General features: G+C 38.2%; 1 protein-coding gene across 5 annotated transcripts in view; it reads right to left on the bottom strand.

The window, feature by feature from the left end:
* The window catches only part of LOC108972125 (CUGBP Elav-like family member 2), a 294,009-nt gene that overhangs the window by 106,426 nt on the left and 159,649 nt on the right, over positions 1-27,934 (bottom strand). For 2 of the 5 annotated variants that reach the window (XM_018938613.1, XM_018938611.1), the window contains exon 1: positions 2,296-2,805. The exons of the other annotated variants lie outside the window; for them this stretch is intronic. In XM_018938613.1, the coding sequence (XP_018794158.1) occupies positions 2,296-2,381 (86 nt within the window). In that variant the 5' untranslated portion in view covers positions 2,382-2,805. Of the gene's footprint in view, positions 1-2,295; positions 2,806-27,934 lie in introns of those variants that run through there. 5 annotated transcript variants of the gene reach the window in all.

Below are 27,934 nucleotides of genomic sequence, written 5' to 3' on the forward strand. Positions count from 1 at the left end.
AAGCGATTGCAAAATTTTTAACAGAAGGTCTTGATTAGAGTTCCCATAAATATTGAATCATATTGTTTGTATATATGTATATAAAAATGTGTATAGATGAGACTGGTACATATGCTTTTTACATAATAAAAACCGAGCTGCATGCATAAGTACATTAGGGTCGTGCTTAATTCTAGGAAACTAATTTTTAGAGTTTTAGTAAGACTTGCGACGCTCGTATGAATACTCAACCATTAAAATTTTGTCATTAGGATTGTTCTAAAAAAAAAGGAAAATAATTTCTAAGTTTTATTTCCGAAGCTGGAAAAATTATTCAAGTAATAAAGTTTTTTCCATTAGGGTTGTAATTAAATCTAACAAAAATATATTTTAAATTAAATTTCAGTTGTTATAAAGACGATTCAATGGTTATATTCATTAGGGTTGCCCTAAATTCAGCTGCTGTAAAAACGACTCAAATATTAATTTTTTTTTTTTCATTAGGGTTATATATAGGATATATATAATTTATATACTCTGTACTAGAGTCAAGTAAAAAAATATCTTTTAATTTCTCCTCTAAAAATTTTAAAATTTTGACGTATATGCTTTATATACTAGTTGATTTTCGAAATTCGAAATGAAAATCGATATGGTATATTCACATAGAATTCTGAATCGACTGGATTCACGCATAATATTATTGATCGAGAACGTAGAAAGAAGAAAATATATTTTATGAGATATTTTAAGTACCACCCTTATGCATTAGAAAAAAATAGTTTAGTTGTTTATTCTTCACAGATCATTACTAAATATTATAAGTATCTTCATGCAATTTTTTATCGATTGATAGGGTAGAACTAAGAGAGATTTTGTTTTTAATTATTTTAAGAGCCACCCTATTACGCACAATATTGCAACATTTTTGACTTTAGTATATCTATTTTGTGTACTAGCTAATAAATGAATTACTTTTTATATTTTGAAATTTTTTAAGCGCCTCCCTAGTACGCGCAAAATTTTATTATTTTCATTGAATAAAAGATATCTACTATATTTTGTGCATTAGTTAAAAAAAATTAACTATTTTTATGTTTTGTATTATTTTAAGAACCACCCTAGATGCGCAAAATCTTAATATTATAAAATATGTTTTACTTTTAATCTTTTAGTCTTAACTAAGACCCGCCTTAGTACACTAAAAATTTTAATACAATTAAATTTTTTGTGATCTCTTAAGTACTACCCTAGTACGCTATATATTTTTTGTGATTTTTTAAGCACCACCCTAATACGCTATAAACATAAGTTTCGCAGAAGTTTTAAGAACTCTTGATATTGGCATCATGAATTGCAGAAGTAGTCGCCGCCATCACCGTACGAAATGGGTGTGTAGAAGATAATTGAAAAATTTACAAAAACAACAGTAACGAAAAGAAACTGCCAAAGTATAAAAACGATGACAAGCATTTGAACGAATAGCAGACTTAGTGGCAAACAACAAAAATAAAATAAATGAGCATGCCGGTGGAGAAATCAGTGATAAGACAGACGCCAGCGAAACGACAGAACGACTGGTGGCGAATAGTGTGGAAATTAAAAGGGGGGACAACGTGACAAAGCAGCAAATGCAAGGATTCAAATAAATTAGAAGAGAAATGGAGTGCCGCTGTTAAATTAATCGATTTGCGAATATTTCTAATTTCCTTTCAATGCATACCACCCTACTGCCAATCAATGCAACACTGCGCTCCGTGTTCACAATGCAATGCCGCGCAGACAATGCCGATAACGGCGAAGTAATGGAACGCAAAGAAGATAATGTACAAGTAATTTAATAAGCGCTTTTAGTTGTTGGCGCTTTAATGCAAAGAGAAAATGAAAGTGGAAATTAATTTCTATAATTTATAAGCGCTCATAAATCCCATTTACTTTTGAATCGCAGCCGAAATTCCCGATATGTATGTAAATATATCGTCAACTAAAATGCAAAATAACGTAACAACACTTTTCATAAGTTTATAGACAAAGGAAAACTGGTGTAATAGTAACCATCCATATAGAAAAATAGTTTGAGTTTTGGTTATAAAATGCTTATATATTGGTTATATATTGGCTATACATTGGTTATATATTGCTTATACATTGGTTATACATTGGTTATATCTGACAGCGTTTGCTGAAAATTGTATGCTACGCATATATAAAACATGATGTAATGAATCGTAAGCAATAAAAAAACAATTTCAATTTTTTTGATAATACGACATTTTGCATTTTAGGCGACGATTTGTAAAATGTTAGGCTACTCACTCGATGTAAAGGTTATGCGCCTTCTCTGAGAAATCAAAGATGGACGGCCGGTTGCCAAGGAAGCTGGACGCGTGACTGCTGAACATTTTGCGCTAAATATCCTTCAATCTCAATTCGTAAAAAAAATATAATTCACAAGTTTTCACGCTGAACAAATTTTTTTAGTCAATATTTTATTTAAATAAACTACGCAAAATACAATTTTGACGAATTTTCGTATGTTTAGTGTTATCTTTTTTCTCAATAGTACACCGACAGTTCACCAGTGAACGACAAATTAAAAATGCACATCAAAATCGCAAAATGAATTCAGAATTCACACTTTAAAAACAATAATTTTATTGTCGTTTTATAAAAAAGTCACACTCGCAATTCTATGTTTGGACTCTCTAAAACGCGCCACTATAAATTCACATTTATATAAAAAATATATATTTAATATTTATATTAGCAAAATGTACAACTGAAGGATATATCAGCGAAAGACCCAAATTGCGTTGTGTCCACGTACGCGTCTCACGGAAAAATGAACGAGTTTATCGTAAATTTCCAATAACGGCGCCGAAAAAAATTCCAGACTTTGCACCGTTCGCCAGCTGCCAGCGCTTGCCGAGCTGGAGTTTAATTGCCATAACGGGACTAAGCTAAGGTGTTTGTGCTATAGTCGAAGAAAAATACTAGTAGCCAAAAGGAGTTTGCATGAGCGATGAGCATTACTCTCCCAGAGCGCCATGTTCTCGCTCGCGCTGCTACGGTACTTTGATAACCAAGTAGATGTGTCGACTCAATTATGAATCAATTACAGCAGATCAGTTAATTGAAGAGCGAGTAAATACATATACTCCAAAAAATAAATAGTGGACCAATTTTCGGAATGGTAGTAGACGTGTAGTTTCAGGCAAAACGCCACAGTTCTAAGATATGTACCGAATTTTGATAACATGAGATCATTCAGAACTTTAATAATTCTGATATCGATAAACTCTTTTTTGTTTCGTGAGAAATCCGAGTAATATGATTAATGATTTTAAATGGGCTTTCAAGACATTTAAGCTTGAAAGTTAAAGGAATACTGAAATACGGAGTGGACCCGTTAATAAAAACTCGGAAAATTTGAACAGTTTTTACTTTATAAACAGCTTAATCGATCTTCATATAGAACTATGATACGACTCTCTAAGAACCTTAATGATTGAACAGTTATCAAACTATTCCTTTTATATTTCGAGATTGTAGAACAAAACCATAATTATCTGAAATAGTTTAATGCTTTTCAAAATATTCGTCTTTAAGATCTTTAGACCTTTCCAGTCATTTGAAACAAGTTTCGGTGCTTTTATGCCACTCTGATTGAGGTATCCCCAAAACGTGCCTTCTGAATGGATCAGCCGCCTCTTTAGTAGTCGAAAAACATAGAATTCCTCGTTAATTTTGTATGTACGGGCATAAAGAGAAATCATACGCTACCAAGTCAGGACTTCACGCGGGATGACTCAACAAATCGATATTTTGAGTGCTCGAAAATTCAGCCATTTCAATTAAAGTGAGACCTCGTATTGTCATGCTGAATAGGAATTCATCTTCGGCGGTTTGTTTTCCTGATTTTTTTGGAAGACAATTGGCAAACAAGTGATTGTGTATCACTCAGAATTTACTGTCTTGCGCTGTTCAAATGGTAAAGTAGCGACATATCAAATTTTTCTTAAAAAACAGACAACCATTTGCATGGAAATGCAAACAACTCTTGTTTTATTCGGCTCATCTTGAAAACCCATATAATTGACTGCTGTTTATTTTTAGGATCATAAGCATGAAAAGCAACGATTCATCTCCTATTACGATCTTATAGAGGTGCTTCAAAGCACTCGCTATCGTGTTTCGTTAACATTTCCCTTGAACAATCGACAGATGCTGCTTTTGAGTGATTGACTAATTATGTGAGCTCCAATGCGAAAAAAATTTTCCTACAGTCAAATGTTCAAGTAATATTGAATGAATGCTAGTCCCACTAATACCCATAGCTATCTCCAACTCGTGATAGGTTGATCTTGCAAAATCAATTCGAGTACAGTATCAATACTATTCGGAACAACAACTGATTTTGGACGGTCTTTCCGTGATTCGTCTTGGAATGATCTACGACCACCATACTACTCGTATCAAGAAACACCGAAAATATAGCAGTCGTAGCTGAAACTGTAGACAACCATCGTGGGGAGTCGCTTCGGCTACGTTCGCAGCAAACTCGAATTAACGTATGGAACCGCTTGGCGAATTTTACTTCGAGACCTTAAATTGAAAGCATACAAAATACAGCTTACGGGAGAAGTGAAGCCGCTCGGCTTTCATAAGTGACATCCCTTCGCTCCTGAAAAGTTCCAAGAAGATCCGACTTTTTCGAGTCATATTTTGCTCAGCGATAAGGCTCTTTTCTGGCTGAATGGGTATGAAAACAAGCAAATTCCCGGATTTGAGACAAAGATGAACCTGAAAATATTGAAAAGGCAGCTTTCATCCAGGAAAAAGAAGGCTTTATTTGTGGGTCGGTGAAATCATCGGTGCAAATTTCTTCAAGAATGATGCCGGTGAGAACGTAACTTATCGTGCTCTGATAATTGATTATTTGATGCCTAAAAAACTAGATGGCGACACACTTGCCACATAACTCATGAATCAATGGATATATTGAGAGAACACTTCGCTTAGCAGATAATTTCACGTTTTGGGCCGATCGTTTGACCATCAAGATCGTTTGTTATCACATCGCTAGACCTTTTACTGTGGGGATATGTAAAGCTGAAAGACTATGCGGACAATTCTGCTTCGATTCAAGCCTTAGGGCGTCTCATTCGCCAGTTACCACTCGAAATGCTCAAACCAGTAGTCGGAAATTAGACTCAACGGATGGAACTTAGTAAATTCCATTATTACAATTTTTAATGTAAAATATTACACTTAAAGTTATTAAAATATAATTCCATGCCACCAACAAATTTATATTGCTGCTACAACAACACAAGCTAAAACGAAATCTCTGCTGCTGATGCCATGCAAATAAAAGAAATTTGAGAAGTTGAAGACAGCGAATTGCATTTGATTTGTTACAAATGCGATATTCTTGTTAAGCCGAGTAAATGCTTATTTTTATCCCATAAAATGAAAAAGTTGCGTTATATTTTGCCACCACGTTTGGCGGGAAGACGGGAGGAAGACCCAGGCTTACGGAGCCATAGCACACATCAAAACCTTTGATTATGCTAGCGAGGAGCTGTGCGGTCGACGTCGCTAGTGATGAAGATGGATTGCCGCTGGAGCGCGCAAAGAGCGAAAGCCTTTTTTATTTTTTTGTTTTTTGAAAGCAACGTCAACAGCAAGACACACAAAAAGAGACAATAACAGTTGCTACAGCAGTGCAGTCGTACGAAAAGCTTGGCGGGTGTCCGCGTCAGTCAACCACTTCGTTGCACTCGGGCGACGACTTAAGTTTCCCTCTATCACTTTAGTCGTCGCTCAGGCGAGCACTCACAGCCAACTGACTACGTCACTTGTTCACCCAATCACGCTGAGCTGCTGCTGCCTGCTTGCCATTCGTCGTCTATCCGCTATTTGTCGGCGTGTCTGCCGTCTGTCAGCTTGCTGTTACTATTGCCCGGCTGCCCTACTATTCTCCTCTACTCACGTGACAAGCTACCACTACTATGTCTATTTGGCTATTGCTGTTGCTGTCACTTTCGAAAACGCAGCTGCAGCAGCTGTTGGCTGTCGCCAGTACGCGCCGACTGCACACAAAAATCGGGATGTAGACATTGTACTGCAGCTGGAAACTTGGTCGTTGTATATTTTTGGGGTTAATCTAATCTTGGTGCATCCGGCGCCCACCCGGTTCCGTTGCCTACATTGCAGCGGTGCCCAACCACGAGCTCAGCTGAGCTTATATACAGAAGTATATATTATTATACCCTGCACAGGGTATATTTAGTTTGCCATGAAGTTTGAAGTGTGATGGAAACGTCAGAGATTATATAGGAAATATATTTAAATGCCTTTGGAGCTGCGTGGATTTATCTAGGTCCGCCTGTTTGTCCCTCTATTCATGAGTCCTTCAGTATATGTATATGCGACCTAATTCTTAATTTTTTGCGATATTGATCTGAAATTTCGCACACGTCCATTTCTCTCGTAGAAGCTGCTATTTGTCGGAATTTTCAATAACGGACCACTATAGCTAATATTTGCCATACAAGCTGATAGATCGGACTCAAGTACTTGTATGGAAAGATTTTTATTTGACGAATGAATAAGATGAATTTCTGCCCAGAGTTAGGCATAAGGCAACTCAAGCTAAGGTCTTTGCTATGGCGAAAGCTGCGGAGCCTCTACGTAGACAGCAAAGCAGCAATCAAGACAGTAACTTCGTATCTCATATCGGCCAGAAGTGCCTTGGGGAACAGTGCAGCAGTAGCAAGTGTTGCCAGAAGTAAACTACTTCACTTCTACTGGATGCCAGGCCGCAAAGGTATCGAGGGTAATGAAATAGTGGAGCAGATTGTCAAGAAAGGTGTACTGCTAACAACCGAAAACGTTGTAAACATTGGAAAACCCATGCTTTGTCTATACTACGACCTCGACAGAAGGTAAAACAATAATTCAAAACACAATGGAAGGCAGCTACCTGGCTGCAAGACTGCAAAACGGAAGATCGGAAGCATACAAAACTCCCACTGGCACTCGATAGAAGAGACTGTGTGAATACATCGGAATACTAACTGGTTACTGTCTGGTGGCGATACCGCCCACAAAATAGGGCTAACAGACCGAGAAAACTGCAGGAAATATCTAGAGCAGGGCACCAGGGAAACAATGAAGCATCTCTTGTGCACTTGTCCCGCATTGGAAAGACTACGCTGTAAACATCTGGACCCCACGGTATGATACACTGGATGAGATGTCGATAGTGAGACCGCACTACTTCTCTTGGACCTAGGAACTGGACACCATCCGGTATCGCAAAGGATCAAAACTGATCTATGCGTGGCTCATTGCCCTAACCTAACTATGGCAATGATGCAAACTCCGAATAAATTGTTTCAAACGAGTCACTATAGCCTAAAGCCGACCGTCATACAAACCGGACCAGACCGGATTGAAGTTCTTCTAAGAAATATTTTGTATTTATGAAGGGTATTAAAGCGGCGTGCAGCCGAAGTTGACATATTTCTTGTTAAGTATATGTTTGGTTGTATATATAAGGACTTTGCTGGCGCCAGCTTTGGCAGCAACCTCAGCAGCGTTTGCGCACACGTCTGTAATGGAGGTCAGCAGTATTTTGTTTGTAATGAGAATTTTATGTGTTTTAATTAAAAGTCATAAGTTTACGCTCCGCGCTGCACCAAAGGAGTGAAATTCGACACCCGAAATTAGTCGTAACTCGATGTGCACAATAAATTCTAATCATAGTGCAATTTTGGTGGCACTAATCCCTCCAGCGCACAGTCATCCTTTCCTTTCCCTTCCTTTGCCATTGCTATAGGGATTCATTGAGGTATCCGGTCTTCGCTCTCGACACAAGCTCCTCATTACACATAAATATTATAAATTCTCATTTCGCATTTAATACCGACGAGAGAGTAAATTTTAAACTAGCAATCCTGGCTTTAATAGAAATTGAAGTTAATAAAAAGTTTGTGAAATACGGATATTTGAGTTTTTTAACGCAAGCTATTTAGTAGGAGGCTAGGGTTAGTGAGCAGATGGATGCCGGATCTTTTGTGTTTTGTGAAAAAGTTGCCGTTGCTGCTGTCATTCAACAATCAACAATTCGCCATCGTAACAGATAATTTTCTACTTAAAGGACACTGGAAAATTGCTTTATGCAACAAAAATAGAAAATAGCTGCAACAATGCATGAACAAGAGAGTGAACAAGAAAATTGCGAAAAACCGTAGACACAAATAACTTTTAGGCCAAGTAATCCTGCAGGAAGACGGAGTGGAGTGTGTGCAGATGTGGCAGAAACAATGCAGAGCATGGCACAACGGCAATTAGTTTACGAGATAGCGACTGCCGTTGCGTCGTCGACGCGTCGTGGAGAAAGTGGAAATATTCAAGTAGTAAAAGTCAAAAACTTTAACTGCTCCAAAACAATAGGCAATGCACAATGAGTTTAAGCAAGAGTGAAATGAGCGGAGATAGCATAATGCACGGAAATGGGTTGGATGAGTCTGAATGGAGTAGACGTAGTGCATGTGGATCACAAAGAAACTGGAGCGGAAGCTGCATTTGTGAATTGATTGGGAGTGCAGCAACTATACAAGAGAGATTTTTCAGCATTTTGATTTAATTAGCAATGAAGTACAGGACTATAATACCACATAAAGTAAAGCAAGCCGTATTGGTAAAATAGCGTTTAGCATACGTTCTGTAACCCAAAAGTGGGCTGGCAAGGTGATATGAAAAATCCTTAGCCACCAAAAGCGCTTTGAAGTCAGCTTAAATTGTTTACTTCAACGTACGATATGGCGATTTATTGCCTCTGCTGGTTAACTTGTGTTCCAAAAGTTCATAAACTAATTATTTCGTGACAACCAATTACAATTTGTGTAAGTGTCTCTTAAGTACTTATGTTAATTGGATTGACATTTAGTATTTAGAGTAGATTTAATTGTATTTGGAAAAGTGGAGTTATAAAAAGCTTGCCAAAATGACCATAAATGACTGATATCACTAAAGCCCAGATAAGAGCCTTATCACAGCATAATCAAAAAGCCAGACAAATATTGCGCATTGTCGGCTGAATTCAGACTACCGTAGTAGATTTCATCGAAAATTTTCGTGAGGCGGTTTCTGGTTCTAGAAAAAAAAGACTGGAAGGGTCCGAAAGTGGACAGTCGCCCAATACAGGCTTATCCAATCGTCTTGTTTACTGAATAGCTTTAAATCTTCTTCAGAAATTTAAAACGATCTTACTATATTAAAAACGATCTTAGAAATGCTATATAGATGTGATAGTAAATGAATCAGCTATTCGACGGAACCTCAGGGAAGCAGAATGCAATGACAAACGTCCTGCACAAAATCCTTTTTTGAGCCAACGAATGAGGAAACTGCGACAAAATAGGCGAAAGAACATAAACATTGCTCGGTTGAACTGTGGTAGATCATATTAACTCGGATGAGTACAAGGTTAGTATATCTCGATCAGATTGTATATACTATGTGGAGAAAGTGTGCGCGAAGTCTGTTCGACGTGTTCTTTCCCAGGTTGGAGGTGCAGATGCCTCAAGCACAAGTGGTACCTGTTCCTCCATTAGATGATGGGGAGTTGGAATTCGTCTTTTGGCCTGGTTATGTCCCCAGATCTTGATGTTTTCAACGGAAAGATGTGAACAAGCTTGTGGAAGTTCATTCAGGAACACCTGAAGGTCATTTATGATAAGTGCGTCTGAGAAGGATACTTTCCACGCGAGTGAAGTTCCCTAAACAGATCAGCATTAATTCTCGTTCTTATTGAGGCATCAGTCTCTAACCAGTACCTGGAATAATGCTGGAAAGAGTTATGGAACTGCTTCAGAAGTCAATGCGGTATAGAAGATGCATGGTTTCATGTCCAAAATATTGTTAGGGAGAATGTCAACATATATTTCTTTATAGCGTTTGACTACCTAAACTGTGGTCGAGTGGTGCAACAGTTGGAGGAGCTTGGTTATGCGGAAATTACTCATTGGCGTAGTTAATATTCGAACAGAAAGGGCGGGTTTGTAGCTGCCCGCAGGATTCCATCTGTGATCTTTCTTGGGCAGATCAAGCCACTCTGTAAGTGTTGTGCGGACGACTTTCTTCTTCAGGTCGAACGTTGTTTTTTAGGGTGGGAATAGAAGACAGGGTACATATAACTGCAGACTGCCCGATGTACTCGGACTTTAGGGATCTGGGTGGTATGGGGATTAGCTGGACTAGTGGAAGATTAGATGTTGACGGTGTGATCACCACTAGCCGGAATGCCGAACATTTAAGGTCGTTAGCATGTGAATTGTTTAGGTGCGAAGGAGTTTGACTGAGAATTAGGGTAAGTTTGTCATTTCGCCATAGATTTTAAAAAGGTTATTCTTACTCCTCTTTCTATTATTATATGTGGTGTGCGATCTTGTTTCGTATACATATGTTGAGTGGATTCTATATACTCATTTTGAACCGGGTAAGCAAAGCTCTTCTGCTTTAGGGTTGCTTCTTATCCATTGGATATATCAAATATTATATATAAAAATATTTATCTACATTTCTACACTTCCTTACTAATCCCTTCATAAGTTTGATATTATTACTTTCATTCGTTGCAAGTACATTTTCAATACCCAAAAAAGTGAGCACATCGACACCAGACATACACACCACCAAATCTGTGGTGTGTATCTTTTATTCCCAACGCTTATTAAATTGCAATTTATCTTAGAAAATTACTACTTGTTTTTAATTTTTCATTTATCTCACCAATTAGGTGGCAACCTATTGGGAGTTTCATTGCGTCAACCAACGACGACCAAGGCAGCAAAGCCACCTACCGTTAGGATGTGGCACATTACAACATAATATACATGCTCTGTAGGAAACCTTTACGAAAAGATTCAGAATTTGGCATGTCTACGATAATTTCACTATCTGTTGTTTTTAAGTCAGTTTTCTAGACTAGTTGAGCCAGTGCTTATGTCAGGATAATAGGTCAAACCTTTTTTCATGTGGATTTTTTTTTACTGAAATCATTAGAAGGGAGTAAGCTAGATTGCTACCAGAGCTATATCGAACAGGTTTTGCCAGTATATGTGACTTATATCACTTAGCAAAGTGCTGGTTTTATCAAATCCTATGAGAATTTCTTACTATAAAAATTGTATTCCATACAAATATTTATTGTGGAATAAAAGAGAATCGATTGGGATTTATGGAGTACAAATTCCAAAACTCTGGTATACAATTTCCTACGGGGACATGCACCTAAACTTTCTCGTCAGACGCCCATGCTTGCAGTATGTTCTCAGAATCATGGCTGCAAAATTTTCGAAATTCATTAAAGTGACTGACTGCTTTGCTTTTGCTTCGCTCAATGCTGAATGCCAGCAGAAGACGGCATCCTGGGACTAAATTACGCCGGAAAAGTACACATTGAGTATGGAGGATGGAACATTTTGTCAGCACAACATGATAAAGAAAATCAATCTCAGCACTTTCCTGTACAAACCACTGCAGCGCTGATGCCACTTCCATTACACACACACACACGAGCACTCACCGCCAGTAATACATGGCTAAGTATGTGTGTGTGTGTGTGTGTGTGTACGAGTAAGTGCGCTTGTAAGTTCACAGCTAAGTTTTTCTGCTTTCTCGTGTCTATCATGGCTCAGCTCATCCAAATACAAGGACATTACGTTTGAGCAAAGCTGACGAACTATGTGCGGCTGCGGGGCGTGTGGGTGTCAGAAAGTGTGTCAAAAGCGAAAGCTGGTGAGTGAAGGAAATTCAACGAACAGTAAGAGTAGCAAGCAGACGCAGGCACATGTTTATACTTGAAGATAGGATGAATAATAAGAAAGCAAAAACGCTTGTTTTAATTTCTAGTGCAGTTACACTTTGACTTCATTTGAGCAGAAAAGAGTGTGCTCGTGATTCTTTGTAAATGAAGCGGTAAGCATTTTTTTGAAGGAAACCAAGATTCGTCGGACCGTGAAATACCGTGGCTACTATTATCAAAAATATATCCGAATAATGAAACTACACGTTCTAAACTACTCTCAAAATTATTCAAATGATTCTTAGTCTTGGGCAAGTCAGCTTAGGTTAGATGGCTGATCAAAGTTCGCACGTGGACTAATATAATATGTTACCCCTAGCATAACTCTTAGCAGCCAATACAAATTATCACAGGCGTTAATATCTGTTATCGCCAGTTCGGTGAAATGTATGAAGGTATGCTCTCCGAAGTACTTAAGTCTTCACCCTCCCAGTTGTTGAGTTGTACAGATGGCGTCTGGTAGAGCCCAGCCTTTCTGCGCGCACGCCAATAGAGCAATGGCCGGTTATAAGACACAAAACTAGGGAGAGACTAGCCTAACTGATAGCAAAGGGATCACTAGGTTTCATGCGATCAATCTTGGGCTAAAAGGCCTTTACGACAGCGCAGGGTGGCCCAATGCTGACCAAGCTTCAGCGAGAAGCAGCTATTCAGTAGTAGAACACAAGAGGATACGGATTCCAAGTGTAGCGATCGTAGCTAGTCTTTACTCATCAGCTCTACGGTTTCCAGCGACTCCGCTGTGGTCTGACACACATACCTGTCCTATCATAAAGATGCTTTTAATGCGATTAGACACTCTTTGACCAGATCTGTTAATGAGTTCGAGGTTACTAACGTCGCTCTGCTACCTGAGTGAATGGTCACTTCACTGAAGAAGGATTCTGGGGCTGTAAATCTACTGCTACCTTAATGGCTGCAACCTCGGTTTGAAAGATACTGCAATTATCAGAAGTCCGAATCTGGAGCTCACTTGATAGTAAACACCTCCACCAAGCTTTGACTCATCCGTAAATAAGCTCAGTGCATGTCTCCTTTAACGGCTTATTCTACCCACAACTCCCTCGCCGGTATACGGGTAGAAAATGAACCACCGAGGTTTGTCGACTCCATGACTGTATAATCCCATGCGAAATCAAAGTGAGTAAGGATTTCCGAGTGTTTAGACACGTGCTCTTTTAGGAATCTAGACTCTCTGAGTCTGTTAGCTATTTTCGCAGCCATACACTTTATGACGCGAAATATGTGCAAGATGGCGTTAAATTCCTTGGTTTGATTGACCTTAGTGCACCACATAGGCTGATCAATGCGACTTGTTGAACACTTTCGAGTTTCCTTTCAAGGTCCCTCCACCACACATAAGACTTGATGGAACATAATGCGTTTGACTATGCTATCGTAGAGCCCAAAGAATCCGTAGTGCAAACAGTATAATGTAAATCAATGTCTTTTTTGCTTTCTCCTCAATATTTGATTTCAATGAAGCTTCTTACCTGGGCGAGCCCTATAAACTTCACAATATCCGTGGGTCGCAGGTGAATGCTTCCTTTTCGCGACAGTGATATCTCCGGGAACCTATATCGCCTAGTAATAAAACCATCTTCGTTTTTTTTTTTTTTTTTTTTTTTTTTTTTTTTTTTTTTTTTTTTTTTTTTTTTTTTTTTTTTTTTTTTTTTTTTTTTTTTTTTGTATGGTTCAGGCAGCTGACGACTTTCGGTCTTAGAATAAGTTTCCACTGGGGGTAGTCAAAGAATATTCGTTTGAAGGCGAATCATCTCTTCCCAGGATTGCGCACTGAATTTGAGACCTGCCACGTAATAAGGTTCCATGGTAAGGAAACAACAGCTTCTGATGAGTGGCGGCAAACACAGCGAAAAGGAAAAACGAGTGAGTATAACCGCGTAAGCGGTGTCTACGCCATGAAGAGAACATCTGACTTTGGTCATTCTATATATATTCCATAAGACGTTCATGTGCATATACTTCTCTCTCTTTCACCGTAGAAAACAAATTCGTAGGTATGTAAAGAAAAGAAGAATGCAAGCCAATTCCTTTGGGGAAATTAGTGAAATTGGGTTGTCAATGCCGACGCACACAAATATAAAAACCTCTTTAACTCATTTTAGTATCCTTTTTAACAGGAGTGCGGTTGTTATACCATATGAAAAGGCTGTGTATAATAAAGCACGTGTGTTGACATTCGCTGCTCACTTACAAATAAGATAATGTTTTATTTTTTCATACACGCGTATCTGCAAGTTTTGTCGCACGGAAAATCCCTATTGTGTTTACGAGCACAAGTTAGCCGGCAAGCGTGCATTTATTCCTGCAACAAAGGCAGACAATTACGCGCGTAAGTCAGCTGGGAAATATCAAAAACTCGCAAAATGCTCTTACGAGTTTAAATGCATATACATTTTGTATAGCGAGAGAAAGGAAGAAACCCGGTAAGAATAGTATAACCTAAAATTTACTTCAGCGGTTAGAGAATGAGGAAAATAAATGGTTATAGTTTTGGATATGAAAAAAAAAAAAAATCTTTCACGCCAAGTGATATTTGCTAAGACTTCAGTGCTTCTTCTGTAGGCCACTTCTTACCTACAGGGTATGTTACAATAAACAACAGTTGGTGTGCGAGTGCACCAGTAATTGCCTAAAATTCCTCATTAAATCAGTATGAGCTCAGGAAACGAGACGATGCATTAAAAGAGATAGGCAACAGCCATACAAAAGGTAATAACAACAAAACACAAATGTAATAACAACAAAACACAAATGTAATAACAAAAAACACAAGGGCAATAACAACAATTGAAACAACTCGGCATCGGTGTGGCAGCTTTGTCAACCCTCGACAATTTAAGTAGATTAAGCGAGAGTATTTGCGGCAAAGTATTCCCCAGTAGCATATTAGTGCAGAGAGCATAAGAAAGTGATTTGGGCGGAAGTTGCGGATATTTTCGGCCATAAAGATGAGTTGATAATAAAATAACGGCATTTGTAAGATAACAAAAACTAAATGAATGGTGATGAAGCTTGAGCAAATATTAGCACATAAGGCAAGCAGAAAGCAACAAGTATATTTTTTAGTTTTTTAGTTCGGTCGACTCATAAATTCATCTCTACTGAGGCTGGGGAAAGCTTTTGTATTATTTTTTAAATGGAAACCCTAGTCAGTGCTGGATCAAAAGGATCGTCGCGCATCAACAAATGCCTATAGCCTGTCACATATTACTTGAGACGGCTAATATCAATTCCATAACGGCTTTGGCAATGTAACGAGAATGGACTATAGAGAGCGCAGAAGAAAATTGTAGAGGCCACAGCATTCATCAATAAAATAAGGGAAAGACACGATCAAGATGGATTAACGAACTCGAAGAAAACATGAAGAAACTTGTCATAAAAATTATGAAGAAATTGCAAAAAAGCAGGGGAAGACCACGATAAATATGGATTCATGAACTCAAAAAAGACATAAACTCAAAAAAGACATAAATTTATATGCAGAGACCGCAAAAAACCGAGGAAGAGCTGTAGCGCCAAAAGGTAGTGAATATCAATCGATTCCAACCAAACTTGTCCCGTTGAGCCAAGCTGCTATCGTGGAAATATAATCCTTGAAGTATTCAACTAAGGTTGAGTAGCCTGGCTAAAGCTGCATAGTAGTACGAGTAGAAGAAAATTATCTAAATTTTTTCAAGCCATCTTCCTCAGTACAAAATTGACAAGCTGCTTCGTCCTACATTTTAAAACTCACCGCATGAGTGCCAAAAGGACAATGTTCTTACTAAGAGCTAATAGTCCAGTGGAGCTTTTAGACTCCACTCCGAGCTAGAAGACTTTCGCAATCCCACAAGTGCTGGTTTTTGACCAACTTTTGCTGGCGCATGGCATATAGATTCAACGTCCGAATGCACTAATACCAGGGAATACCTGCTCGTTGGATGGAATTTGGTTAAGGGTATATTTTCTTGCAAGCTAATCCGCTTTACAGTTTCCGACAATTCCACTGTGGCAGGTATCCAGATGAGTTTAATATGGGAGAAGCTTGCTACTGCTACTGCTAGTGAGGTCACATAGTCATTGACTAAGTTTGAACTCACTGTCAACAGGGTCAAAATCTGTATAGCAGCTCTACCATCGGAGTGGATGCATACCCCCCACAAATAAGCTGCGCTTTGCGGAAGTGCTGTCTCGAGGACTGCTCATGCTGTGAGCAAGCTGCTCTGAAAACTGACGGGTCTTCAAGCTAAAATATCCGATAAAGCTAGCATTTATTCCGCCTCTAGATGCTTAGCACTCATATAAAGAAATGGGTCTTCTTCTTCTTTATCGCCGTAGACATCGCTTACGCGGTTATAGCCCGAGTCAGTCGTTCCTCCTTTTCGCTGTTAGGTGCCAAATGGAGATTCCAAGCGAAGCCAGGTCCTTCTCCAACTGGTCATTCCAACGAAGTGAACATCTTCTTCTTTCTCTGCTTCTTCCGGCGGGTACTGCACCTGACACTTTCAGAGCTATAGTGTTTTCATCAATTCGGACGACATGAGGAGCCGCTTTCTTTTAATTCGCTGAACTATATCAATGGCTTCGTATTCAAAAGTGGAGATTCTTAACCGAGGCGGTTGTTTCCTTTTCTTTAGGGCGTTTTTTATGTGACGTGTCCAAAACCAGGGGAGAGATGGTTCATTCTCCCACTATAGCTCGCCTTCAAACGGATGTTTTTTGACTACCCAGAGGATGCTTGGTCTAAGACCAGAGGTCGTGAACTACTTGAGCCAAATTTAAAAGAATCTGTCCTGGCTACTGCCAAGTGAATGGCGCTCAAAGAACTTTCCTCACTTGCGTGAACTTTTAAAAAAGTTGCGTCTACAATTGTGAGAGATCTCATAAAGAACTCAATAGAACTTCTATCTTCTGTTTCTATTGCTACAGACTGCTTACTAAAAAAGTCTGACTTGACATGAAATATAACTTCAATTTTTCGATAACGAATCTGGTATAATTGTGGTCCAAACGAACTTCAAAATTAGGGCTCTATTTTTACGTTTGAAGAGAAGATCTTGGCTCGCTGTTATCGTCTTCTCAAACTGTCATTAATAACGTATCTGAACAGTTTTACTATTACCAAAGTATTAGCGAAGAAACTATGCACACTTTTTCTAGCTCATCAGCGCCAAATTTATTCATCATCTCAAGCTTTATAAACATTATGAATTCATGCCAGTAATCGTTTTTGGCAGATAACTCAACAGTTTTTGATAAATTCCTTAGAGGACTTTGTGGACCGTAAGATTATTTGGTTACCCTCACACTTAGTAAGAAATCTACTCATTTAATATTCGCCAAATTCAGCAAAAAATAAAATTTATTATAAAATCCTGAGCGTAAGACAAAAACCAAAAGCAAACATAAGCCCTTTGCTGAGGCAAGGCAAAAACTAATGCGCTTTAGAAGAGAAGTGAGAAGTGAAAGAGGCACAGACCGCACAAAATTACAAAAATTATACCCAGCAAATGAAAATGAAAAGCATTTGAAGCTTTCTTACATCTTCTGGTGGTGACGAATCGAACATCAAACTGGTATAAATCGCACTAAATGGTATAAGCTAACAGATTAAGAGTAGCTAGCACATAAAAATGCTTTAAAAATGTCTTCAGATGTATTCTTACAGCAAGTGGGATAAGTTTGTCAATAGTTTGGCTCAGTAGCGGAAGCCCAACTTGCAAGCGAGTGACGAATAGAAGATGTTTTTGATTAGACAAAAGTGAGAATTTTCCAAGAACTTGTTCTAAAACCTTTTTGCAGAATCAAAAGCTTCAAGACAACTTTTTAAACCTCTTTTCTAGGCTGTATATACAGCCGTTATAAGCCCAACTTCAGCTACACTGTGGGGTATAACACTTAAAGGACAGGCGCCGGCCAAACGAAGTGAATGCTTGTGCGAGTGAAGAACACTTTAAACAGATTTTTCCCTCTTTCAAAAGGATTTGCAGTAATAATGCGAGAAAAAAGGTGGTGGAGAAACGCCAAGTGGTTAAGTTGAAAAGCGTTCCTTCAAAAGAATTACAAAAGCAAACAGCAAAACAGGAGCGAGCATGCAAGACAACAATTGCCACCACTGACTCCATCACCATGGCACCAATGCAGTCGCTGATCCCGCTACATGGCACGTACGTTTGAAAGGATAAAACGCTGATTGTGCGTTTGCGTTGTCTGGCGTTGACATCCACTTGCAACGAGCAAACGTGGTACATAATACGTTCGATTTTCTCCCCTTTGAGTCGACATTTTAGTTACTTTTTTCTATGAGTTTTTCCCTTTTAGTTTTTATTCTTTTGTACGCATTTTTGTTACTTTCGGTATGTTGTTCCTGTTGTTGCTGCTGCTGCTGCTGCTGCTGCTGCTGCGTTGCGTTCCTTTCTCTCTCTCCTGACAAAGATATGTCAATGAGGGTTTGATGCGTTATCCCGGCAAAGGCAAATGAAAAGAACAGCATATGCAGCGGGATGCAATCACATGCGTGGTGGGATAAATATAAAGTCAGTGCAATAGACAAGCACACACACTCCACTCCTCGTACACGAAGCTGAAAATTGGAAATACCATCTCAAAATAATGAAAGTCTTTGATAACTCAAAATGTTCATCGACGCTACTATAAAAATGGATTTTACGGTAAGGTGCGCAGACAAATTATGGATTTCCGCTTTATGAATATGATGAGTGCTGATGTTTTATATAACGGAGAGTTTGTTGAAAAAATGAGAGATCAGGAATTAAGCTGATTTTCAAGAAATAAAAATAAATTTTACACCCAAACGAAAGATAGTGACTTAACGAAATGTGGGATCAGTAAAATGTAGAAGTAGAAAGTACAATCTGAGAGTTCCATTGGGCAGCAGTCATTTGACGGAAACTTTCTGACAGTGGCTCTCTGACAGTAACTATCAACAGTTATTTGACAGTAGGCGTGCTGAGCAATTCGGACTGTGTAGAGTCGATTCGGTTCCGTTCGCAGCAATTCGGACTGACAAATGGAACGATTTGGCACATTTCACATCGAGATCTTAAACTAAAAGCGTATAAAATACAGCAAGAACTGAAGCGACTCGACTTTTCCAAGCGACATCGCATCACTCTATGGACTCTTGAAAACATGATCCGACGTTTTCAAGCCAAATTTTGTTCAGCGATGAAGCCCATTTCTTGTACAATGAGTATACAAACAGCAAAATTGTCGTATTTTTGACCAAGAGTAACTTGAAGAAATTCAAGAGCTGCCATTTCATTCAGAAAAAAATCGGTTTGGTGTGTTGTATGGGTCGGTGGAATCATCGGACCATATTTCTTCAAAATTAGTGCCGTTGAGAGCGTAAACGTCTATGGCGACCGTTATGGTGACATAATATCCTACTATTTGAGGTTTGAAATTAAAGCTCGTGATCTCGATGACATTTGGTTTTAATAAAATATCGCCACTTCCCACACATCGCTTCAATCGTTGGATTTATTGAGGAAATTCTGCGCTGTGCAGATAACTTCACGTTTTGGGTCGGTCGATTGGCCGCCAAGATCGTATGATATTACACCGTTAGACTGAAGATATGTAAAGTCTAAATTGTATGCAGGCAATCCCGCTTCGATGCAGACCTTGGAGCAAAACAGCGCGCTTGTCATTCGACACTTATCAATCGAAATATTCTTTCGAATTCAATTTAAAGTTTCTGTGGTTTTCTTTAAAAAAGTAGGAAACCTCGAATTAGGCCACCTTTTATTTAGTTGTTAAATATATTCTTAAAAATGTGTCAATATCTTTAAAGAGGTTAAACTTATAGAAAGAATTTCAAAAGTTCGAAACTTTTTAGTACTTGAAATACTTTTTGAAATCTTCAAAGCATTATCAGTAGAATACAAGCCCATCTGCTTTGCAGCCTCCTGTGATTCTGCTGTGGCCGGGTATCCGTACAAATCTGTTATAAAAGAAGCTTGAATCTATCGATAAATAAATCATGCACTTGACTAGCTTTGAATGCAAAGTTAGCTAGCAGGTTCAAAGCTTGTGTAACCGCTCAACTATCGACGTGAATGCACACCATTCTGAAAGAAGCTTCACTTCACAGCAACACATATCTGCTTCCTTGAAATCGTTTGAAATACATTACAGTGGCTTCGGTAGTCTGAAACTAGAGTCGATGGAGAGTTGCCGAGAGAAAACTACCTAGTCTCTCTCTTAATTTCAATCAATCGGTGAAAAAGCTCACTGTACCCCTTCTCTAACAGCTTCGACCCGCCCACAAATCCTTCGCAGATGTGTGAGCTGAGAACGGAAACGCTAGAAGAAGATTATTTGTAGTGATTTAGATAGTAATTAATGCAAATTCTTCGTTGAAAATTTTAATTTTTTTACAAGTCCGGCATTTAGCGGATATTGATCCAGTGGCCGCCATTTATTATCAAAATATTAGTATACATTTTTTTATATATTTAAGAACTGTAAGCGCCTACTGTTAGTGCTTTGGGGGGTGATGAAAATCGGAGCAGTAAAATAGTAATCATCTGGAGTGATATGAAAATTCCAGAAATGATTCTTTTACATATTACTCAAGCAGCTCACGACTACCGGTCCTTGACCAAGTATACTTTGGGTAGCCTAAGAACATCCGTTTGAAGGCAATCTAAACTGAGAAGGTGAAACATCTCCTCCGCAGGGTTGTGCGCCCCACTCTATTTTGATAACGACCCCCTGCAAAAGCCTTAAGGAGTACAATTTAAGGGTATACAATTGGAAGGTGCCGCTGCCCAGATCACCGCCGACCAAGAAACGCAATGGACGAGACAAGGGCAGAGACGAGTAGGTCCTTGTGACATTTACTACAGTGGCCATATAAAGGAGCGCAAATTTGGTGTAGGATTCAATTTTCGACTTTCAGGAGCGAAGATATAGGGTATAGGGTGGTTTTTCTAACTATGCTAAAAACCACTTCTGAATGTGACCAAAGATACATTTTATAACTTGTTTTGCTCAATTGTATAAAAAAATTTCTCTGTTATCGCATTTCATTGAATCACGTGGATTTTTGTAGTTTGTATCTACTAAGTATTTTTTTATGTTTCTTATTATCTCTTTATGATTTTGATATAGTTTCCTTTAAGGGGAAACTCGGTCGAAGTTAGTGCTTTCATCGCTTCGGATGAGAGACTGTGGCTACCTGCTAGAATAACGTCAACGTTTTGTGTTTGTAACACAGAAATTGCTAAACGTGAATTTAGTTGACAGGTGTTTGGCACTTAATGCAATGTCCTAATGATGGCAAAGGTAACTGTTTTGAGTTTGTAGTCGCTGATTCGTCTAAAGCCTGATTTACGGAAGACTATACTTTGGAAGTCTTGGTGATCTTTATGTACTAGAATTTGCCTATATGATTGAGGTTACGCGATGTGGAAGACAAAAGATCTATCTTAAGATATTTTTTCATATGGTATAACTTCTTCCATATGGTGGAGTTCGCGTTATTCATCCATCATATGCTGATTTAAGCTCACTTTTCTTTATATCTGTTTGAAATATTTTCAATTTAAGTGTAAAGAAATCAATTTTTTCTGTGACTTGACCGCTTAATATTCCTCCAGAGATCGTATTTTGGGCTAACAATTTATTGGAGATTTTCTCTCGCCTCTCGCCTTCCACAATTATTTGGGGTATTAAGTCACTGTCTAATAATAATGTTTAATAGAGACCGAGGCGAATAATTTTTTTTCTTTACTCTTAACATACAGCTTGACCCAAAAAAAAAACAAAAAAAAAAAAAAATATTATTCTCGCCCTCACTAAACCCGAAGTTTTTGGAAAACGCTAACTGAAAACTGCTTTCGCAAGTATTCTTAGCTTATTCTTATAATTATATTCTTATATATCTCTACAAAAAGTATATTATTATAATTTATATAAATTTTGACTTTCTCTCATAACCTCATAACCGGTGTCATTTGCAACTTCAAACGAAATGACTCCAAGAGCACTGTAAGCATAGAGCAACGGTACTAAAAATTCAACTAAAGTACAAACTAAACCCCGTTGGCAACATGCAAAGGGCACCGTGACTTCAAGTATGAAATTTCCATATGGCATAAAAATGAGCAGACTGTCCCCGCATTAGCTCAAAGGGTGCGTCAATTTGTTATTTGGCGTTTCTTTTTTTTATTTTTGTTTTTTTTTTTTGCAACGAAATTTGTCTKTGTCCCTTTGACCTTTAAAGCAGCGCCTTCGTAATTTTCCTGTTATTTTCTATACGCCGGATGCAGTCAATAGAATAAAGAACGATTTTGTAAAAGTAGTTTATGAAAAAGCATTTGAAAATTGCGAAAAAATCGCACAGGAAATAGATTATAGCGGAATTTTACACGCTGCATTCCTCCAACAAAATTTTAAATTTGCATATTTTCGGCTGGTATTATGTACACATTTGGATATGTGTATGTAAAAGTAAATATACATATTTCTTTAGATACGGTTGAAGCAAGGGCGACAATGCAGTCAGCGCCAATTTCGCAACGCTTCGGCGACGTTGTGCTCGAGCTAATACTACCGTTATCACCATGGGGCGCATTGCTGTGTCTCCGGCAATGCCACACGGTTCAAAGATGTTTTGAACACGAAAAAGCGGAAAAGTCACGCCACAGATGCCGGTGAATATAAATGAGGCGAAAGAAGAGCGGATATTGAAGTCAATAAATTAATTTGGTGGAGATGTTAAGGAGCAAGCAGGCATGCTGCGTTTGTAAGCAAAAAAAGTGAAATGTTTGTACATTTGTATGTATGTATATATATGAATGTAAATATAAGATTTGTAGATAACTATTTAAACGTATTTAATTAATGAAAAGAAAGCAATCTTTAATTTCAATGCAAGCATAAATTAATTTTTGAGGTGAGACTTCAATTTTCGGTGAAAAATAATATTATCATATTGGTAACGTCACTTTACAAACAAAACCTGCCGAGTGATGTACCCAAACTCTCTTCGAGTCAGCAATTTTCAGCTTTCCGGTTCAAATTTTGTCGTAATTTACAAAAAAAATCGCCTTTAAGTCTTCAAGTGATAAAAAATTTGTTTAGTTGATATTTTCGCTTAGTATTTGAGATCTGACAGTTTATACCAGTTTGAATGATTTATACCAGTTGAGTTTTTTCATCTCTCAGCGTAAATATAATATTTTCGGTAAGTATTTTATATCTGCAAGTTTATACCAGTTTTATAGATTTATACCAGTTGTGTTCGTTTCATCTCTCATCGCAAATTAGAACAATATACATATTTGCAGATATACATATATAGTATTTGAGATCTGACAGTTTATACCAGTTTGACTGATTTATACCAGTTGTGTTAGTTTCATCTCTCAGCGTAAATAAGAATAATATTTTCGCTTAGTATTTTATATCGGCGAGTTTATACCAGTTTAATAGATTTATACCAGTTGCGTCTGTTTCATCTCTCAGCGTAAATAAGAATAATATACATATATGCAGATATACATATATTGATGAGTACAAAAACCCGATTGATGTACTTAAATTGTCTTCGATTTGCCACTTTTCAGTTTGTTTAGCTCCAATTAAAAAAAAATTACTTCTTTAAGTCCTTATGTGACAGAAAAAGTTATTTCGTTGAACTTTTTTTTTTTAATTATTAAAGTGGGCTTTTGGCTTAATATTATATCTCTGCGAGTTTATACCAGTTTAAAAGATTTATACCAGTCGTATACGTTTCATCTCTCAGCATTAAGAAGCATAATATACATGAAGATAAACCATATTCGAAATGATATACTTATTAGCAATCATATTTATGCACCTAAATAACGAATTTGGTCCCTTACAGCATACAATTTTGATTATACGAAAGAATCAAACTACGAAACCAAATATTTGATCATAAAGAGAGACATTAACACCAGAAATCCCAAACAATTTTGAATAGTGACCAAAGCAGACATCGCTGGTTAGTTCTACGTCTTAGAGTCTATAAAAAGTAAAGACACTTCAATCTCGTTCGACATTGCGAGCTAGTGCTGGGTCTCAGGGTCTCTAAGAAGTGCAAATACTATGTTATCGTTCAACAACTTTTTCTTTTCGCTACTTATGGAATTAGGTATGAAGAAAACTGGTTGAAGAAGTGCTCCAACACTAGCTCAAAAACTTACGTCGACCAAATTCAGGTAAGTATGTATGGTAAATTTACAACTATATCGGCAGTTATGCCATCCAAAGACCTACTGGACTCAAGTAACGTCAGATGGAGGTTCAATTTAGTTTGAGCTGAAATATTCGACTATTGGACATCAATGTCATTTACGAACTGTTAGCTAAGCGGAGATGATCTAAAACAGTTTACAGCACTTCAGTTGTTGGGACCGGCAAGAGCTTCACGAACAAATGCACGGATTCCAAAGTAGGTTAAGACTGGCTGTCACGCCCCACATAAACCTACAGGTAATTTTTAATGCCAGATAGATGTTCATTTTAAAAGGAGCTAAAGTTTGTGTCATGAAGGACGTCAAAGCTTTTTGTGAAGTTTAATAGAAACTCTATACATGTATCTTCTTTTTATACTTCATCAGATCCCTTGAACCTCCAAGCTTTTAGATATCAAAGAGAAATTCTAAATAATGCTGGATAGAAGCATAACATAGGCTCCAGCGTCTTTTCCCTGCATTTTCTGCATGTATCGTCCTTACTTATACACATCCAGATTACAGTTGATGTCAGTAGGTTCTAACCTGTCATTATTCCAACAAAAAAGTTTAGCAGTTCTTTCGTGACTATACCAGTAAAAATCGTGGGTATTTTTCTTCTGAGTTTTTGCAAATGAACTTGGCGATCCTGTAGGGTCTGAAGAAATTGTATCATCTCCTGATCGGTTTGCCAGCTCTTTCGAAAATTTAATTGTATATCCTTTTGAGCATGTTCATTAGAATAATGATTTCCGATTTCCTTTATGAAGAAAATACATCTTTTTCCATATTTCCCTCATAAATATACATTAAATTTGTTTTGCATTATTTCTGCACCATCCCACCGTGCAACTCGCTAACCAAACCAAAAAACCATTGAATTTTTCCAATAACGGTAGCACTTTGGCATGGCGAAGGGCCATTATTTCGTATTCATATCGCATATTCGTCGTGCTTGTTTATTTAAGCCACGAATTTTATTCCTCTTTATTTGCGGCAGAACATTTTCGACTGTTGCTGTCGTTGGAGCAACACCTCATTTGCACATGTGGCATATTGTATATGAGATTGTTTGCGTCGAGGCAAAACCAACCACTCGCGAAAGAAACGAAAAAAATTAAGTAGATATTTCTGTGCGATATGTACGAATATCTGCACAAATAGACATTGAAGAATATATTGCGAAATATTTGCTATCTCGTCATAATCGAAATTTCAGCAGATTCATAATTATTAATATCGGTTATTTGCATTGGCTTAGGTAGTTACTTCTCTGCCCCCTCGCAAAAAATTTTCATAATGAAGTAATATTAAAGGATATTCAATAGCAAAAAAGATGTGTGGACTTTATTCAACTGGCATAAACTCATTACAAATTACCCCTAGTGGATTTTACTCAGCTGCTCATTCTATTCGCCACTCTCAAATTTTTCAATAATCAGAGACAAGGTTATTAAAGTAGCATGACTGCCTAATTGCAGGATGGAGTCATGTGTAGAAGGTAACGCAAGTGAGGAAAGTTCACAGAGCGCTATTCACTTAAGAGTGGCCAGAAACGATTCTCTTCCATGTGGCTCAAGCAGCTTACGACTTCCGGCCTTAGACCAAGTACCGTCTGCGTAACCAAAAGCTACCGTTTGACGGCGAGGTAACGTATGCAGACGAAATATGAAATATCCCTCCCCAGGGTTGTGCGCTGGATTTGAGATCCGCCACGTAGAAATACCCCTAATGAAAGAATATCCCCGCAAAACAGATGTGTAAACTGATGTTGAGGAACACTAAAATCTCCGTCAGAATCTAGAAGAAAGCTATTCGATACCAAACGAGATGTCAGAACGGAGAAAGTACAATCTTCTATAAGAAGATGCTGGCTTGCTTCAATGCCCTCAACAAGGGCGCCGTTAGTTACGCTTTCTCCAGACTGAATAACGAAGCACATCAAAGGGGTGTGGTAGTGAAAGAGGGCAAGGAGGAGGAGGAGGAGGAGGAGGAGGTTGGCTCGCGACTTGACTCCCACGTCGCTGTTGACAATCATAACTTCGAAGTTGTAGATAATTTCGTCTATCTTAAATTTAGTATCAACACCAACAGTAGCGTCAGCCTCCAAGCATAACGCGCTTGCCAACAGGTGGTACTTGGGACTGAGACAATTGAGATGTAAAGTCCGTTTCGTTGTGAGTTTTCGAGAGAAGTTCCTGCGGAAAAGATATGGTCCTTTTCGCTTTGACATAGGGAACGCCGAATAAAACAGTCGATGAAACAATGAGCTGTACACGACGGTATTGATATAGTTCAGCGAATTAAGAGACAGAGACTACGCTGGCTAGGTCATGTCATCCGAATGTTTGAAAACACTCCAGCTATGAGAATATTCGAGGCAGTACCCGACGGGGGAAGCAGAGGAAGAGGAAGTCCCCCTACTCCGTTGGAGAGATCAGGTGGGGGTGGCTGCACTTGGTATATTGGATATCAAAGGTTCGGGGCAACCGAAGTTAACGGTTTTTGTTATTTTTTTATTTAACGGTTGCCAGCTGTTAGTATTTTTTCCATTTTTTTGCTTTCTAATTAGTGAACATCTCCAATTTTCTCTTCAAGCTATAGCACGTCCTTCATGAACCATAAATTAGCAACACAATATTCATCCATTTACTGCCGCCAACCTACCATGTCTTTGCTGCTGCCGTATAAACATAAGTGGTTAAGTCTGTGTACAGCATTAACCTCGTCAGTTGTTTTTAATTTTCTCTCGCTTTGAAGTTGATGCGATGAAACTCATGGCCGTCTGGCTTATACGGTACACAAACATATCCGCATAGCCATGGCATATATGTATGTGCATGTGGGTATGTATGCGTGTACACAGTGTAGTTCACAATTTTCTTCACTGTCAGATTCATTAACTGCTATGCGGATATCATTGTCAGCGCATTGTTAGCACTTGCAGTGTCACCATGACAAACGCCATGGCAGCGGCGCCATGAAACCGAAATGAGCAACAGCATCGCAGAAACTCATGTGGTGAGGCCAGGAGCAGAGGAGCCATAAATGCACAATCATACACATCATCGATATATATGTATATTCCTTGATATATTTGTTTGTATTTGGTAGCTACGTCATTGACACACTTTGCGAGAACGACAGGCCAGCTAGCAAACTACAAGAAATGGCAGCTGAAGATGCGCAAAACACTTGCAGTGTGCTATAAATATGTGTATGTATGTATATATGCTTATGTATTTCTATATATGTATTTGTGTGTTTTCATATGTAGCTGAACATTGACTATAGCCGTGATGCCAACTATAATGGCAGTGGCAAAGACGAGCGGCAGCCGCAATTTTCGACAGTTTATCGTGAGCCCCACAGCAACGACTGACAACTTGAGTGATTTGCTTCACTTTTCACAGTTATTCCCAATCAATAAGTGTTGGCGCAAACCATATAGTAAAATAGACTCGATTGTCGAGTGGCCAATTTCGCATCTCACTCTGACACCAGTCTATGTGCGGGTGTAGGTATAACCTCTGATGTGAGTTATGGGTCGATGTGTGATTGGAACAGAAGTATGTGCTTGTGAATAATATATTCTAAATATTCCGTCAGCTTTCATACTAGAATATGACCAATACTTCTGAAAGCAACAGAAGATCCGGTCCTATCAACATCTCTAAACTTGTCATTCATATTTTTATATATCATTGGTGGCTTTCTTCTTCCCTTTTTTATACAAAAATTTCAAAATATAGCGAATCTCTACATTATCGTCACTCATTTTTGAACTGGTGTAACTTTTTTCCACTTCCCATAATTTAACTTAATTTTTTTTTTTTAAATT

This window comes from Bactrocera latifrons, unplaced genomic scaffold (assembly GCF_001853355.1).
Source record: "Bactrocera latifrons isolate USDA-ARS-PBARC rearing strain unplaced genomic scaffold, ASM185335v1 scaffold_38, whole genome shotgun sequence".
NCBI lineage: Eukaryota > Metazoa > Arthropoda > Insecta > Diptera > Tephritidae > Bactrocera > Bactrocera latifrons.